Raw genomic sequence first — 14,155 nt, 5'->3', positions numbered from 1 at the left:
ATATTTGACAGACAGAGATCACAAGTAGGCAGAGAGGCAGAGAGAGAGGAGGAAGCAGGCTCCCTGCTGAGCAGAGAGCCCGATGCGGGACTCGATCCCAGGACCCTGAGATCACGACCGGAGCCGAAGGCAGCGGCTCAACCCACTGAGCCACCCAGGCGCCCTAAAATCTTTTTTAAAAAGTGAAAAATAAAGTGGGCAATCAAGAGTATCGAAAGTTGCTGAGACAAGAGATAAAGATTTCAGTTTATGACAAAGGCATCTTCGTAGGAACTGAAAATATTCCTGTGCCTATTAAAAATGGAGCAGAAGAATAGGATGTCAATATATTACAAAGAAACAGCAGTATCAAATATCACTCAGGTTGTTAAAAATGTGAAATTGTTATCAGTAAGGATGAAAACCAGGAAAAGTTCAAAGTGATTATCTTAATATATAATTCAGAGATTTCTCTTGAAGTCAAATGAGTTGAAATTGTGTTGAAAAGACACATTCCAATACTGAATTTATCAACCCAGGAGAGCCAACATCAACACACATTTTTAAATTAGTGGATTTTAGTGAAAAAGAAAAAACCTTCTGGGCATCCAGGCAAAACACAACCACAACAACAACAAGATTATTGTCAGACTTCAACAGCAGCCACTTGTGTCAGGGAGAAAAAAATGGAGTGTATCATATAAAGATACTCCCAGAAGAAAAATGACAGGCCAGGATTTTATATCCCCAAAAGTGACTGTTAAATATAAAGGGTACATACTAACTCTTACCAACAGGCAAGAACAGCAGGAAATACAGTTCCTAGGAGGCCATTCTGAAGACTCTATTAGGAGAATGAGGTTCCAAGAACCAAAATAACCAGAGAGGCATCAGTGTAAGGACTAGTTGTAAGCCTCAGATAGATTATTTATTTACAGTGCTGAGACTGGGGGAGGACAAGAAGGAGACAGCATAATATGTAATGGCTATGTGTTCTGATAACGTAGATATAATAATTATTTTCAAAAGGAGGAGATAATCAGAGCACCTGTGCAAAGAAATTACTGATTTCTTTTTTTTTAAAGATTTTATTTATTTATTTGACAGACAGAGATCACAAGTAGACAGAGAGGCAGACAGAGAGAGAGGGAGAACCAGGCTCCCCACTGAGCAGAAGGTCCGATATGGGGCTCGATGCCAGGACCCTGAGATCATGACCCGAGCCGAAGGCAGAGGTTTAACCCACTGAGCCACCCAGGTACCCCCCAAATTACTGTTTTCAATAATCATAATTGATTATAGTAGTATTATCATTGTTATTCTGAAACTATAAAGTTAAAGCAACTGAGTAGTGAGGGATATTTTAATTCTAACATCGTATCAGGCCTTGAGAACTAGGACTCAGTGTGGAACAAAAGGAAAGAAACATGGCTACAGTCTAAAAGGGGCAAGCAGAAGCCTATAGTATTTAACTGGAAGAATCAATATGAACTTATTCCGTCTCTCACCAATGAAAAGCCTAGACACAATGGCCTCCCCCAAAGTCACAAACATCTCCAATGCCCAGACTATGGTCTTAAAATAAATTCCCCACTAACTTGAGACAGAATTTCTTAGAGAAATGGTTCACTCCAGATCTGGAGATCCGGAAATGTACAAGATAAGCCCTGAACATCTTCACACATCAGATGGCAAAGAAACTCTCAAAGACCAGTACGGCAAGAACTAGGAGACCAGGAGCCCACTTGAAGGGGCTTCCACTGGCAAAGATGGGACAATTGGGCTTTCAATAACATTCCTAATAGCAATAGATGGAAGCATATCGTACATGTTTAAATCCATGAGTTTATAATCATATGCTATTACTTTAGTGGATGATAAGAAACCAATTCAATATCTGGAAGATAGCTGAATAAGAATTAAGCATTTAGCCCACATTTCCTACATGATCAAAACCATGGGTAACCACTGAGAGAGGAAGCGAAATGTGAAAGTCCAACTAAAAATTTAAAAATGGGGCGCCTGGGTGGCTCAGTTGGTTAAGCATCTGCCTTCTGCTCAGGTCATGACTTGGGTTCCAGAGATGGAACCCCACATCAGGATTCCTGCTCAGCAGGGGAGTCTGCTTCTCCTTCTGTCCCTCCCCTCTGCTTGTACTTATAGTCTAGCTTTCAAATAAATAAACAAAATATTTTTTTAATTTTTATAAACATATAATGTATTATTAGCCCCAAGGGTACAGGTCTGTGAATCACCAGGTTTACACACTTCACAGCACTCACCATAGCACATACACTCCCCAATGTCCATAACCCCACCACCCTCTCCCTACCCCCTTACCCCCAACCCCCTCAGTTTGTTTTGTGACATTAAGAGTATCTTACAGTTTGTCTCCCTCCCGATCCCATCTTTAAACAAAATATTTTTAAAAAAATAAATGATAGAGTTAGAATATCACCAATTCTCAACACCTTTCTCTCAACTAACAAATCTAACAGGGATCAGTGGCCCCTAAAATCACCAAGAGCTTCCTGATGAAAGAACACATTATCTACATTCTCAACAAGGGGCTTGAACCTGGGTCTGGTCAATAAAAGTATATTGTAAAAAGCAAAAAGATAAAGTTGAGATTAATTTTAGTATTTATTTAAACCATTATATACAAAATATTATCGTTTTGACATATCAATAGGGAAAAAAATCATCAATGAGATCGTTAATATTCTGTTTCTGTTCTAAGTCTTTGAAATCTGATGAGTACTTTGCACTTCTGATTTAGACCAACCCCATTTCAAATACTCCATAGCAACCTGTGACTCATGGACCCCAAACTGGACAAGCCAGGTCTAGGAATGCATGCTCAGGAGATAAAGCTGTAAAAGAACGGAAGGAACCTGTTCCTTTCAAGTCATGATGGAGGTCCCTCTGGAGATGGGCTTGTGATGCAGATGGGGTACATGAAGGGGCTTCTGCACCTACCAACTTTATCACTTGCGTGGGTTACAAGGATGCTCACCTTATGATGATTCATTAATCTCTGCCTTTGTGTGTGTGTGTGTTTTGTATTTGTGTTTTGTTTTATGATAAAAAAAAAATATTTACAAGTTTGCCTCTGGGGAATAGGATTTGAGAAGAAGAGAGATGTGGCAGGGGACCTTCTCTTTTCACTCTGAGTCCATCCAGGACATTCAGATGTTCAATCATGTGCCCATGTTCTTTGATTTTTAAAATATAAATAAATAAAATTCAGAAAAGAGACCCAAGAAAGTTGATTAAGCTTCAATCGCTTCCTTTTTTTCCCACTTAATTCTTCTCTTAAATATTATGTATGCCAAGAGGTATCCATAATTTTAAGCACCAAATTTCTACATTGGGAGCCTGAAAATATACTTATTTTAAAGCAATAATGGTCTGGATCATTCTTTTTTGTTGTTCTTTTAAACCTAACTTTCTAAGGTAGTTAATATGATATGCACAAAAATTAAAACAAAGCTATTTAAAAGGATAAATGACAAGTCTCCCTCCTACACCTGCCCTCGTCTGACCTGTTCCCACCCAGCAGCAATCACGATACTCGTTCCTTGTATGTCCTTCCATATATAAAGCTACTAGGAGTGACCATTCTCTTTGTAGCCTCTTTTTCACAGGAGCTGCCATACTCACTCTTTAGTACCTTGCTTTTGCACGTTAATCTGGGAGCTCTTTCCATATCATTATATAGGAAGTTCTTGTTCTTTCCCAGCTGGGTTGTATCCCATTATTTCAGATTAAAACTTAGTCAGTCCCCTCTGAGCCCATGGAGGGCACTCCTGTCTTGTGGTCTTGTGGTATCATACCCACTGCCACAGTGAATGCGCTTGGACACAAATCGTGTCTCATATATCTGTTAGATAAATGTTCAGAAGTGGAATTGGTGGCCCCTTGGGGATAGGTGCTTGCAACTTGGATAGGTTTGACCAGCCTCCCTCCCTGGGGATGGTTCCAATTTACACTTCCACCGACAATATAGGAGAATGTCTGTTTTCCCACAGTCTCCCCAACACAGCGGCGGTGGGGGGCGGAGTAAACTTTTGAATTTTTCTAATCTGATGTTAAACAACAACACCCTTGTGTAGTTACTGTGCATTTATCTTATGAGTGAGGGTGAGAACATTTTCCTCTCGGTACCAATGTCTCCGTTCACAGCATTTGCCTATTTTTCTGTTGGATTGTTGGAATTTTTTTCTCAATTTCTAGGAACTTTGATTTTTTTTAATAGTTTCTTTTATTTTACTAATTGTTTTTTAATTAAGGTATAATTGCTTCTTGATTTGTGGGCATAGTTAGAAAGGTCTTCCTCCAACCATCCTTTTTCTAAAAAATTCTCACATGTTTTTTTTATAGTTTTTTCACATTCTTCCCATACCACCACCTTTTTTTTTTTTTTCTTTTGTGAAATCTTTAATCTTTCATTTAGGCTGGGCAGAGGTAGAATCCCCCTTAATTGTGTTCTGGATAATCATGCAGTTTCTCAATACCACTTTTATTAAATAGTCCTTCTTTATTCTTCCAATTTGAGGTGGTACTTTTACCTTATACTAATTTTCGATGTGTATTTGAATCTATTTCTGGACTTTCTATTCTATTCCTTTGTTTGTTCTATCCATGCACCTATATCATACTATCTTAATTATGGATTTTTTAATTGTATATACTTTTTAATATATGGTAGAAATAACCCCTTTGTAGTGTTCTTAATAATGGATCACTGAGGGATCACTCAAACTCAGCACTGAACATTGGGAACAGATTTCTGTATTGGTGGTACACATCACAGCACCGATAAAAATGACAACAAAGTTTTCCATCCATGGGCCAGGCCATCCTTTTGTCTAGATCTAGCCCAAATTACATTTGTCTTTTAATTCTTGATCCATACATTCACATTTACATCTAAGTCATTTCTATATAAAATATTTTCTACCTACTTTACTAAAGGTATTATTATCTATTTATTCTCACTCATATTATTATATTTTAATTTAATGATTTACCTTCTTTGAAACTCAATGTAAGCTCTCTGCTTTTTAAGACAGGATTCCACACAATACTGTTTGCTATCTCTCTGAAATAATTTGGTCAAAGTTCTTAAATTTTTCACAGTCTGCAACTCTGCCAATATGTCAAAGCACGTAAGCCACAGAACATCAGAGCAGTGACAAAGCTCTTCTAGAACTGCTCAATTTATTGAGTAACAATGAAGGTCATAATTTAAAATTTTTACATATACTAGGATCATTTTCTAGAATTGCCAGAGCTTAAAAATCTAAAAATCTTTAAAAAAAATTTTTTTTCTCATTCTATGTAGGTTATAATGGGGATTCTTTTCCCCCCTACCATCTTGTTTTTGGAGTTTCGCACATATGATGACTTCTCATATCAGACATCCAAGGACAACGAAGACGGCAAAGAGAAAGAGGAGGAGAATGTGGTTGGTGCCGCCCTTGATTGCAACAGTATCCGTTACGCTCATGCTCAAAATTGTTGAGACTTCTCTTGCCATGAGTTTAGAAATCACAATAATGGGGGAACTCGGTGTAATTCTTTATTTTTGAAGACGTCTATCTGTTAACTGCTGTGCACTTCCCATTTAGCAACCTGCTTGCTGTGTGCCGTTGTTTTGCAGGATGCGAATGCAGACACTGGTTCAAAAAAGGGTGATGAGGAAAATGAGCACAAAAAGCAAAAGAGCATCCCCATAGGAACGAAGATCTGTGAATTCTATAATGCTCCCATTGTCAAGTTCTGGTTCTATACGGTAAGGCTTCCTCATTAGCGTTTGCTAAGTGTTGAATACACAGAATTGTGAGACTTGAGAAACGTGTCAAACATGTCAAAGGCTTTTTAACAGATGTTTTAAAGTTCACAGAATTAAAACGAATTATGAAAACAAAACCAGGACTGATTCAAATCTTCAGCTGAAACTGTATCTGGGATCTTGTCCTATATTTACATGCATGTAGGTATATGGCCTTCCTAGCCCCAAATACACCACCTTGTAAAACAAAACAGTCCTGTTTGCTTAAGATGAAGGATTTTTTTTTTTTTAAAAATGCCTTTGGTAATAAAAACTTAGATAAATACAGTTTTATTTTTAAACCAACAAAGATGACTCATGATTTAAACAGCAAACTCATAGGTGCCATTTTTCCCCCATAATATTAGTGGGGTTACCAAAGCAGTGTGGTTGAACCCAGATCACAAACTCCTAGAACAGGGGAGCAAGTCAAGTCTTCTCCACTCTGAAATGCACACCCAACTGACCACTGCTTGGCTGCACACTCTCTTCCAGATGCCTTTGGTGGCCACTATCTCCCCATCCCCAAGAGTGAGGCAAGAGTGTTACATCTGTAACAAGATGTGTAACAATAAGAGTGTTAATCTGGAGCATCTTGTTACATCTGTAACAAGAGTGGCCCTGGCTTTACACGTGCCTGCTTATGACTCTCACAGATAGGCTCTGGCTGCAGGAGGACCCAGCAGGCAAGCAGAGGCTCCAACAACCATTGCAGGCTGGGGAGGGTGCTACAAGACCTGGGGCATGAAGTCCCAAGCACCAAGCTACAGCCTACACCAGGCAAGTCCTGGCATGGTTCCATTTGGGACCAGGCAGGAGCAGGTGATGGGAGGTGAGGGATGGGTCCGAGGCTGTAAATGGAACATTAGGCCATAGGGTAGGCAGTAGGCAGAGGAAGTCTGCGTGGGGAATCAGATCAGCTGTGGACCTGGACACCGAACCTTCTGGTGGCCACAGCTGGTGATGAGAGAAGCCACTGCTACCCACCTGCTCTGGTCAGAACCAGCGGAGTACTGCTGATACACCTGGCCTGCAAGAGAGCCCAGCACAGGGCAGAGCCAGGAGGCAGAGGAGCCCCAGTGTCACCCTGCACCTCTGAATACTATCTCTGGCCTGTGGGAGGACATCACACATTTTAGAGTTTCCCAGGGGATTCTGATGAAGCCCAATTTTCCGATCTGCTTCTAATCCTTCTGCAAAGAATAAATCATGGGTGCAAGGGATTTTACCTATATTACCGGTAAAGATTATACAACCGGGAGGGCTAGAAGGTGAATTAAAAAAAAAAAAACCAAACTAACAACAACAACAACAAAAAAAACCCCTGCTACATCACAAATACACAATTGCTAGAACAACCCCCTCCTATCACACAACCCCACTGCCATAAGTCCTGAAGAGCCCTGGGCCAGCAAGAGGACCTGGAGGTGAAGTTTCATCCACTCCACAGTGAATCGCCTCAGACAATCAACTTCAGATCACCTGCCTCCACCCCATGCCTCATTCCCATATGTCTCCAGACTCTGCATCTTTTCTTGCCACAAAGATAGGGAGCACGTTGTGGCCACAGCAAAGACTAGATATGTAGATCCTAATTGTGGGGACTCCAGACAGCTTTGTGCACCTGGGCAGACAGCTTTCACTCCCCCGCTTCTAACCTCCCGTATCTGTCGGCAGGGTAAAGATTGAAGAGGGAAATTTGCAAAGCAGGGAGAATAAGTAACATTTTCCAACTTCCGGGAATGTAGAAGACACATCAGTAAAATATTAAAAATTTCCCCATCTATCATAATTTTGTGCAGCTCCATAATCCCCCCACAAGAGTGGTAGTGGCCAGAAATACATCTTCATGTAGAAAATGAAATGCCAGTGTCCTTATCATCCTAAAGCATACAATGCCTCCTGACCTGCCCCAAAGTTTATCTTCACTGGTGATGTGAACAGAAGGTTTCCTCTAGATGAGTCAGTCCAGTTGGAAATGCAAATTTTAGAAGACCTGTCAACCTGAAAATAGGATTTCAAAGTTGTTGGGTTTTTTTTCCCCCAGCATGTGTTATCTCCCCAAACACTGCTAACAGTTGTTCTGCCCTTCAGATATCATACTTGGGCTACCTACTGCTATTCAACTATGTCATCCTGGTGCGGATGGAACGCTGGCCCTGTCTCCAGGAGTGGATTGTCATCTCCTACATCGTGAGCCTGGCATTAGAGAAAATACGAGAGGTGATTATTCCAAAGTCCTGTCCCAGGCCCAGTGAACGCTGACTTCAATTCAGATATAGCTTCTTACTGCAAAAACACTTGATGCAAATTATGAGTGACATGATACCATGATATCATGGTACCTTTTTCTCTTTGGGGCTATCACAATCCCAAGTTTATTCCATTCCCTTGCTTAAGATGTCTATGTCCTCTGCTTCTGATTTGAATTTGTAGATCAAAACACAAAGCAGGGCACCTGGGTGGCCCAGTGGGTTAAGCCTCTGCCTTCTGCTCAGATTGTGATCTCAGGGTGCTGGTGTAGAGCCCCACATGGGACTCTCTGCTCAGCAGGGAGCCTGCTTCCTTCTCTCTCTCTGCCTGCCTCTCTGCCAACTTGTGAGCTCTCTGTCTGTCAAATAAATAAATAAAATCTTTAAAACACACACACACACAAAGAATAATAAGCGATGTTTAGTAGTAAAAACCATCTCAGGTCCTGTAAAAGCAATAATCAATGCTGCCAGGAGATAAACCAATTACTAAAACAGGGTACAAATTTTGGCTGTTTACTGGGAACTGAAACTAAAAACAAAGAGAGACCCAAGATGATGTTTTACCTACAACTTAGGACTCAGAATCATGACTCCCTGTCACCTGCAATGGGGACTCTACCTTCTTATTAAGGAAGAGCTCTCAGGAGATTCTGAGAGTATCGCAGAGGAAAGAAGGCCAGGCACTTTTCTTCAAGTTCTAACTCACTATATTAGCTTGTAAAGAGAAAGCTTACATCCAAGTAAAAAATGAATTTGAACTGGAAGAGCACACAGAAGCCTTTCATGTGTCTCTTCCAACTAATACAGACCCAGTACTATTATTTTGCCATTGTTATTAACCCTTTCACCGAACTGAAAACAAACAAACTAACTAATTAATAAACAAACAAACTAATTAATAAACAAACAAAAAACCACTACTGGCAACTCCTTCCCAGCCAGGTAGTTTGATGTTGTCAGTCTAATGAGAGCCTGAGACACAAAAAAGTGCAGAAGCCAACATCTTTCAACCCATCTCCTTTGCTACTAGTCTTTCTTTTCCAGGTGGCTTCAACAAAGTCTGCAGGTGTTACCACTGGGATTCCCCAAGTGGCCTGCCATGCCATCCCCATGCCACCATGAGCACCAGCCATGTGCTACCGTACTGCTCTTTTTTTTTTTTAATATTTTATTTATTTATTTGACAGACAGAGATCACAAGTAGTCAGAGAGGCAGGCAGAGGAGGAGGATAGGAAGCAGGCTCCCTGCTGAACAGATCAAGCCCCGATGCAGGGCTTGATCCCAGGACCCTGAGATCATGACCTGAGCCTGAAGGCAGAGACTTAACCCACTGAGCCACCCAGGCGCCCCTGTTAAATGTTTTTAATTTTACCCTGAGGAAGTAGTGATTTTTAATCAGTGGTGGGGTTCTTTTTAAGATTTATTTGAGATTTTTTTTTTATTTATTTATTTGACAGACAGAGATCACCAGCAGGCAGAGAGGCAGGCAGAAAGAGAGGAGGAAGCAGGTTTCCTGCCAAGCAGAGAGCCCGATGATCCCAGGACCTCGAGATCATAACCTGATTTATTTGAGAAAGAGAGTGTGCATGGGGGAAGAGGCAGAGGGAAAGTCTCAAGCAGACTCCCTGCAGAGCACAGAGCACAACACTGAGCCCAGGGCTCAGGGCTCAGGATCCTGAGATCGTGACCTGAGCCATAATCCAGAGTCAGATGCTTAACTGACTGAGACACCCAGGAACCCCAAATAAATGGTGATTTTTAAAGAGTAATATCTCAAGGAGGAGAAAACTCATTTAACCTTCCCCTCACTTCTCATATCTAAGTTGCAAAGGAATTGTGGCAAACAAACAGCTAGCCCAATTCTGCCATCTCCACCTTTCGTGAGACCACCTGGGTGTATCTCCGCTGTAGACTTTCCTCCTGGACTAATTCTGGAGCGTGGGCTGACGGGCACATATCCAGAGAATTAAAAAGAAATCTAGAGGCAGCTGCTTTAATTTCACCCAGAAGGACATAATTTGGAAGGCATTTCCTGAGAATTTGTGAAACACTGCATCTAGGAATATAGAGGATTCCGTGGAATTTCCCTTTCGAGATATCTTTCTCCATCTGAGAAGATTAGTTTAAAGGTCTTAAGTAGGAAATGGGACCAGATGCCCTGGAATGTTCCACCAGTCCTATCTTTCCAAGATTCGAAGAGGTTTCCAACACAGCACTCCCTGTTTATTGTTCTTTGGCAATTGTTTTCAGATCCTCATGTCAGAGCCAGGCAAACTCAGCCAGAAAATAAAAGTTTGGCTTCAGGAGTACTGGAATATCACGGATCTTGTGGCCATTTCCACGTTCATGATTGGAGCAATCCTTCGCCTACAGAAGCAGCCATATATGGGCTATGGGCGAGTGATCTACTGTGTGGATATCATCTTCTGGTACATCCGTGTCCTGGACATCTTTGGTGTCAACAAGTATCTGGGGCCCTATGTGATGATGATTGGAAAGATGGTTAGTACTGGCATCCCATTAGGAGATAGGGATGTTGTGGTTGTGGTGAAGACCTGAGACCAGGCCTTGAGTGTGGCTTTGTTAAGTTTCATTTAGTCTTTCCTTTGCAGTTGGTTTTTTGCAGGAAACATTTTTGCTTTAAAATACATAGTTTTCCTACATGTTAATACTGCATGTATATGTATATACCCAGTATATACTACTTTATATAGAGAAATATATCTACTGTATATATGTACAATACTAATATTATATATGTATACGTATGTGTGTATATATTATATATACATATTATATATATGTATATATATACATATATATATCACAATATTCTGGCTCTAACATAGGATGAAAGCCAGAAACACATGGGGCCTAGGGTCACACCCCCTCCTGTATTCCAAACAGTCTTCAGCCCATGTACTCTGGCCTGGAGTGGGCACAGGCAATTCATGTTATAAAGGCCAAGACAAATCCGTGGCAACATTTCTTCCAGATTAAATCATACAATATGAAAGAAAAAAAGAAATGAGGCAGCAGACCATCCTTATATCACCTAAAATAGCTTCAGTGTTAGGACTGGTCCCAGAGGAAAGGAAATCTCTTAAGTTTAGGAATAACTCTTTATAGCACAAGCCATTTTGAGTGAAGGAATATATGGTTTAGCTTATCCTGGCAAGGGCTCTCATCTTCAGGGATATCCAAAATTGGGAATTACACCAGTTCAGTATCCACAGTAACCAGAGCATTGCTCACTGTAACCACGCAGCATTTGTGTAATGAATGAATAAATATTCTGTACTCTCAATTCATTTTCTTGTTCCTTTCTTAGATATCTCCTCCTCTGTCTCCCTGAAAAATTCCCAGGTTTACCCCCTAATTCTTCCGTTTCTCTATTTGCTGTTGTTAAGAGAGGAATATTTGTTTATGGGCAACAAAAGCAGAAAAGAGTAAGAGCAAATGAGGAAGTCAGCATTCTAGGATAAGATGTATGTGTTGCGTAGCATATAAAAGCTAGGAGCCCATGGATGAGATGGAGAGAAAGGAAAGAGGCTCTTTTTCATCCTAATTAAACACTCATGAAGTCATCAAGGAGAGCAAAAGCAAGAGAACCTGGTCCATGAGTCAAAACAGTAAGAGACTCATTTTCTTTCTATTCAGATGATTGACATGCTGTATTTTGTGGTCATCATGCTGGTTGTGCTGATGAGTTTTGGAGTAGCCCGTCAAGCCATTTTGCACCCAGATGAGGAGCCTTCCTGGAAATTGGCCCGAAACATCTTCTACATGCCCTACTGGATGATCTATGGAGAGGTGTTTGCAGACCAGATAGACCGTAAGAATAGAATTGATAGTAAGATTCTCTTCCCTGCTTCTGAGGCAGATGATCAGTTCCAAATTAATGGAAGAGCATGTGTTAATTTGGAAATGAATTACTTTTTATTCTGCCACAAGCATCAAATTATTTTATGAAGGAATAAGTGCAGAATATGCAATGTGGATTTTTGAGCCATCAGTCATTTCTTCTATTCTAAAAACCATTAACCAGAATTTCGAAAGAGTCTCCCATTCTTTTAGCTGGACCTGGTGAACATCTTATCCTGTGAATATAATCCCAGTGCCAATATCCCAATATTTCTTCAACCTAAATCTCTTTCTACCCCAAGACAGAATGGGTAGTGTTATTCCAATAGACTGAGATGGTAAGCATGACAGCGTGACTGGTGCCTTGAGTCACCCTCGTCTTCAGGCTTCTTCGAAGCCCATGATCCACATGGCTATCAATTTCCTCTTCACTTATGGGGTTCAATTTTTCAAAAATTTTATTATCAACAATAATCTGAATGTTAGCCGAGGAATTTCTGAGGGGCACAGGACCCAGCTCCTCTCCAGGCTGAGCTGCCAGGTCATGGTGTCTCTTGTGTCATAGGAAGTAAAGCTCAAATGTTCTTATACCTATTTCACCTGACCAGTTAATGTCCCACAGATGAATGAGGCTCTTCACCCCTGTTTTTGTGTCCAGAGCCATACCTTCATTTGTATGTTGTGCTCTGTCACAGAGATACAGATACAACAGCACATCTGCTATTTCCAGTATTCTGCTTCTTGGGCATAGATGGTCTTGAACATCCTCTTCTTGTATGAAATGCAGGATTCTCAGTATATCTCCTGCCACTGGTTTAGACTGATAACTAGTTCAACCAATGCCCTCTACCTAGCTTTTATAATGTGATTCCGAACACATCATTACCACCTGTACATCTCAAAGTCAATTGTTGAATGTGTTTGTACGTTGGTAAACTGAAACATAAAAATCTAACTTGCTTTCATAAGAATAGTTGCTTCAGTAAATGTATGATCCAGACATAGATTGTGGTATTTTTATTTTTTATTATTGAATTGGGTAATAAGAAGATAAAGAGACAAATGAGGCTATTTTCAGTAACACTATTAAATGTTAGGTTTTGATTCTTGATCTGATTATTGCATAATAATTTTTCACTTATTTGTGCTTATGAGGTTTTTGAATTGGGCTATGGAGAATGCCTGATTAGTTAACCAGTTGGTTAAAATGATCATCTGCCAGTAGCCTCATATCTTTTTCACAGTATTGTTAACTAGTTAGCTTTTTATTGTTTATGACATATGGTAAAATCAATATTCATGAAATATATATGAATTTTCTAGAATTAATAATGTATACAATTTCATCTAAATAGACCACTGCTTCCAAGTGTGAATCTATAATTCCCAAACTTGAGTACTTTGCATTTTGTGACAACCAAAACCATTCTTGTCTTGTTAATCATTTGTTTTACTTTTTTCTCAACTGTCATCTTATTTTCTTTCCTCCCTTCCTGTCACACCTAAAAAACCCCCAAAACCCTGCTTTCCAATTGCTCTATAGTCTACGCCATGGAAATTAATCGTAAGTTTACACAGAATTGATGACTTCACTCCATGAAGTGTGTGTATTAATCAGTCTCTCCCTTAGCTAATTACTGACAGCCTTACACTGGTTTTAAATACCTCTCTTGTTTTCTGGTATCAGAAACAAGGTTTGTTGTTTGTTTGTTTGTTTGTTTGTTTTCGGTGTCAGAAAACAAGAGAGGTTTAAACTGTGAGTAAGTAAAAAGTAGGTAGACTATAAATTCACGGACATTACTTCACTGATCACTGTTGGGATCATTCTATTTTTTAGTTCAGGACATAGGTTCTATAGAATCAAAGTGGTATTTTGAATGAACTGAGAGAAAGAAAAGGTGATTTTCCAAAAATGACACCAGAAACTTTGATTAATGGATTTGAGGGTAGGGGGCATCCTTAACTCATTCCTCATAACAAAATTATTGCTGAAGTTCATGTACAAGTGAAACCAAGGAGACAACATGAGGTGATGTTAAATAATCAGATTATCTATTATCCATTAGTAATTAGCTTGATAACAGTACAGAAAAAAAGATTTATCTGCTTAGAAATATAATTTCTAATGTATATGAAAAACGCAAATACAGAAATGGGAAAATGCTTAGAAATATAATTTCTAATGTATATGAAAAACGCAAATACAGAAATGGGAAAATG

At 39.9% G+C, this 14,155-nt stretch overlaps 1 protein-coding gene across 1 annotated transcript in view; it reads left to right on the top strand.

The window, feature by feature from the left end:
* TRPM1 (transient receptor potential cation channel subfamily M member 1) overlaps positions 1-14,155 on the top strand; it is a 107,540-nt gene that overhangs the window by 66,979 nt on the left and 26,406 nt on the right. Inside the window, exons 19-23 of the mRNA XM_059371236.1 lie at positions 5,327-5,449; positions 5,645-5,776; positions 7,910-8,038; positions 10,322-10,573; positions 11,732-11,906. Of these exons, the coding sequence (XP_059227219.1) occupies positions 5,327-5,449; positions 5,645-5,776; positions 7,910-8,038; positions 10,322-10,573; positions 11,732-11,906 (811 nt within the window). The remainder of the gene's footprint in view (positions 1-5,326; positions 5,450-5,644; positions 5,777-7,909; positions 8,039-10,321; positions 10,574-11,731; positions 11,907-14,155) is intronic.

Source organism: Mustela nigripes, chromosome 13 (genome assembly GCF_022355385.1).
Source record: "Mustela nigripes isolate SB6536 chromosome 13, MUSNIG.SB6536, whole genome shotgun sequence".
NCBI classification, from domain to species: Eukaryota; Metazoa; Chordata; class Mammalia; order Carnivora; family Mustelidae; genus Mustela; species Mustela nigripes.
The sequence above is the reverse complement of the archived record's forward strand: the minus strand, read 5'-3'. Positions and strand labels throughout refer to the sequence as shown.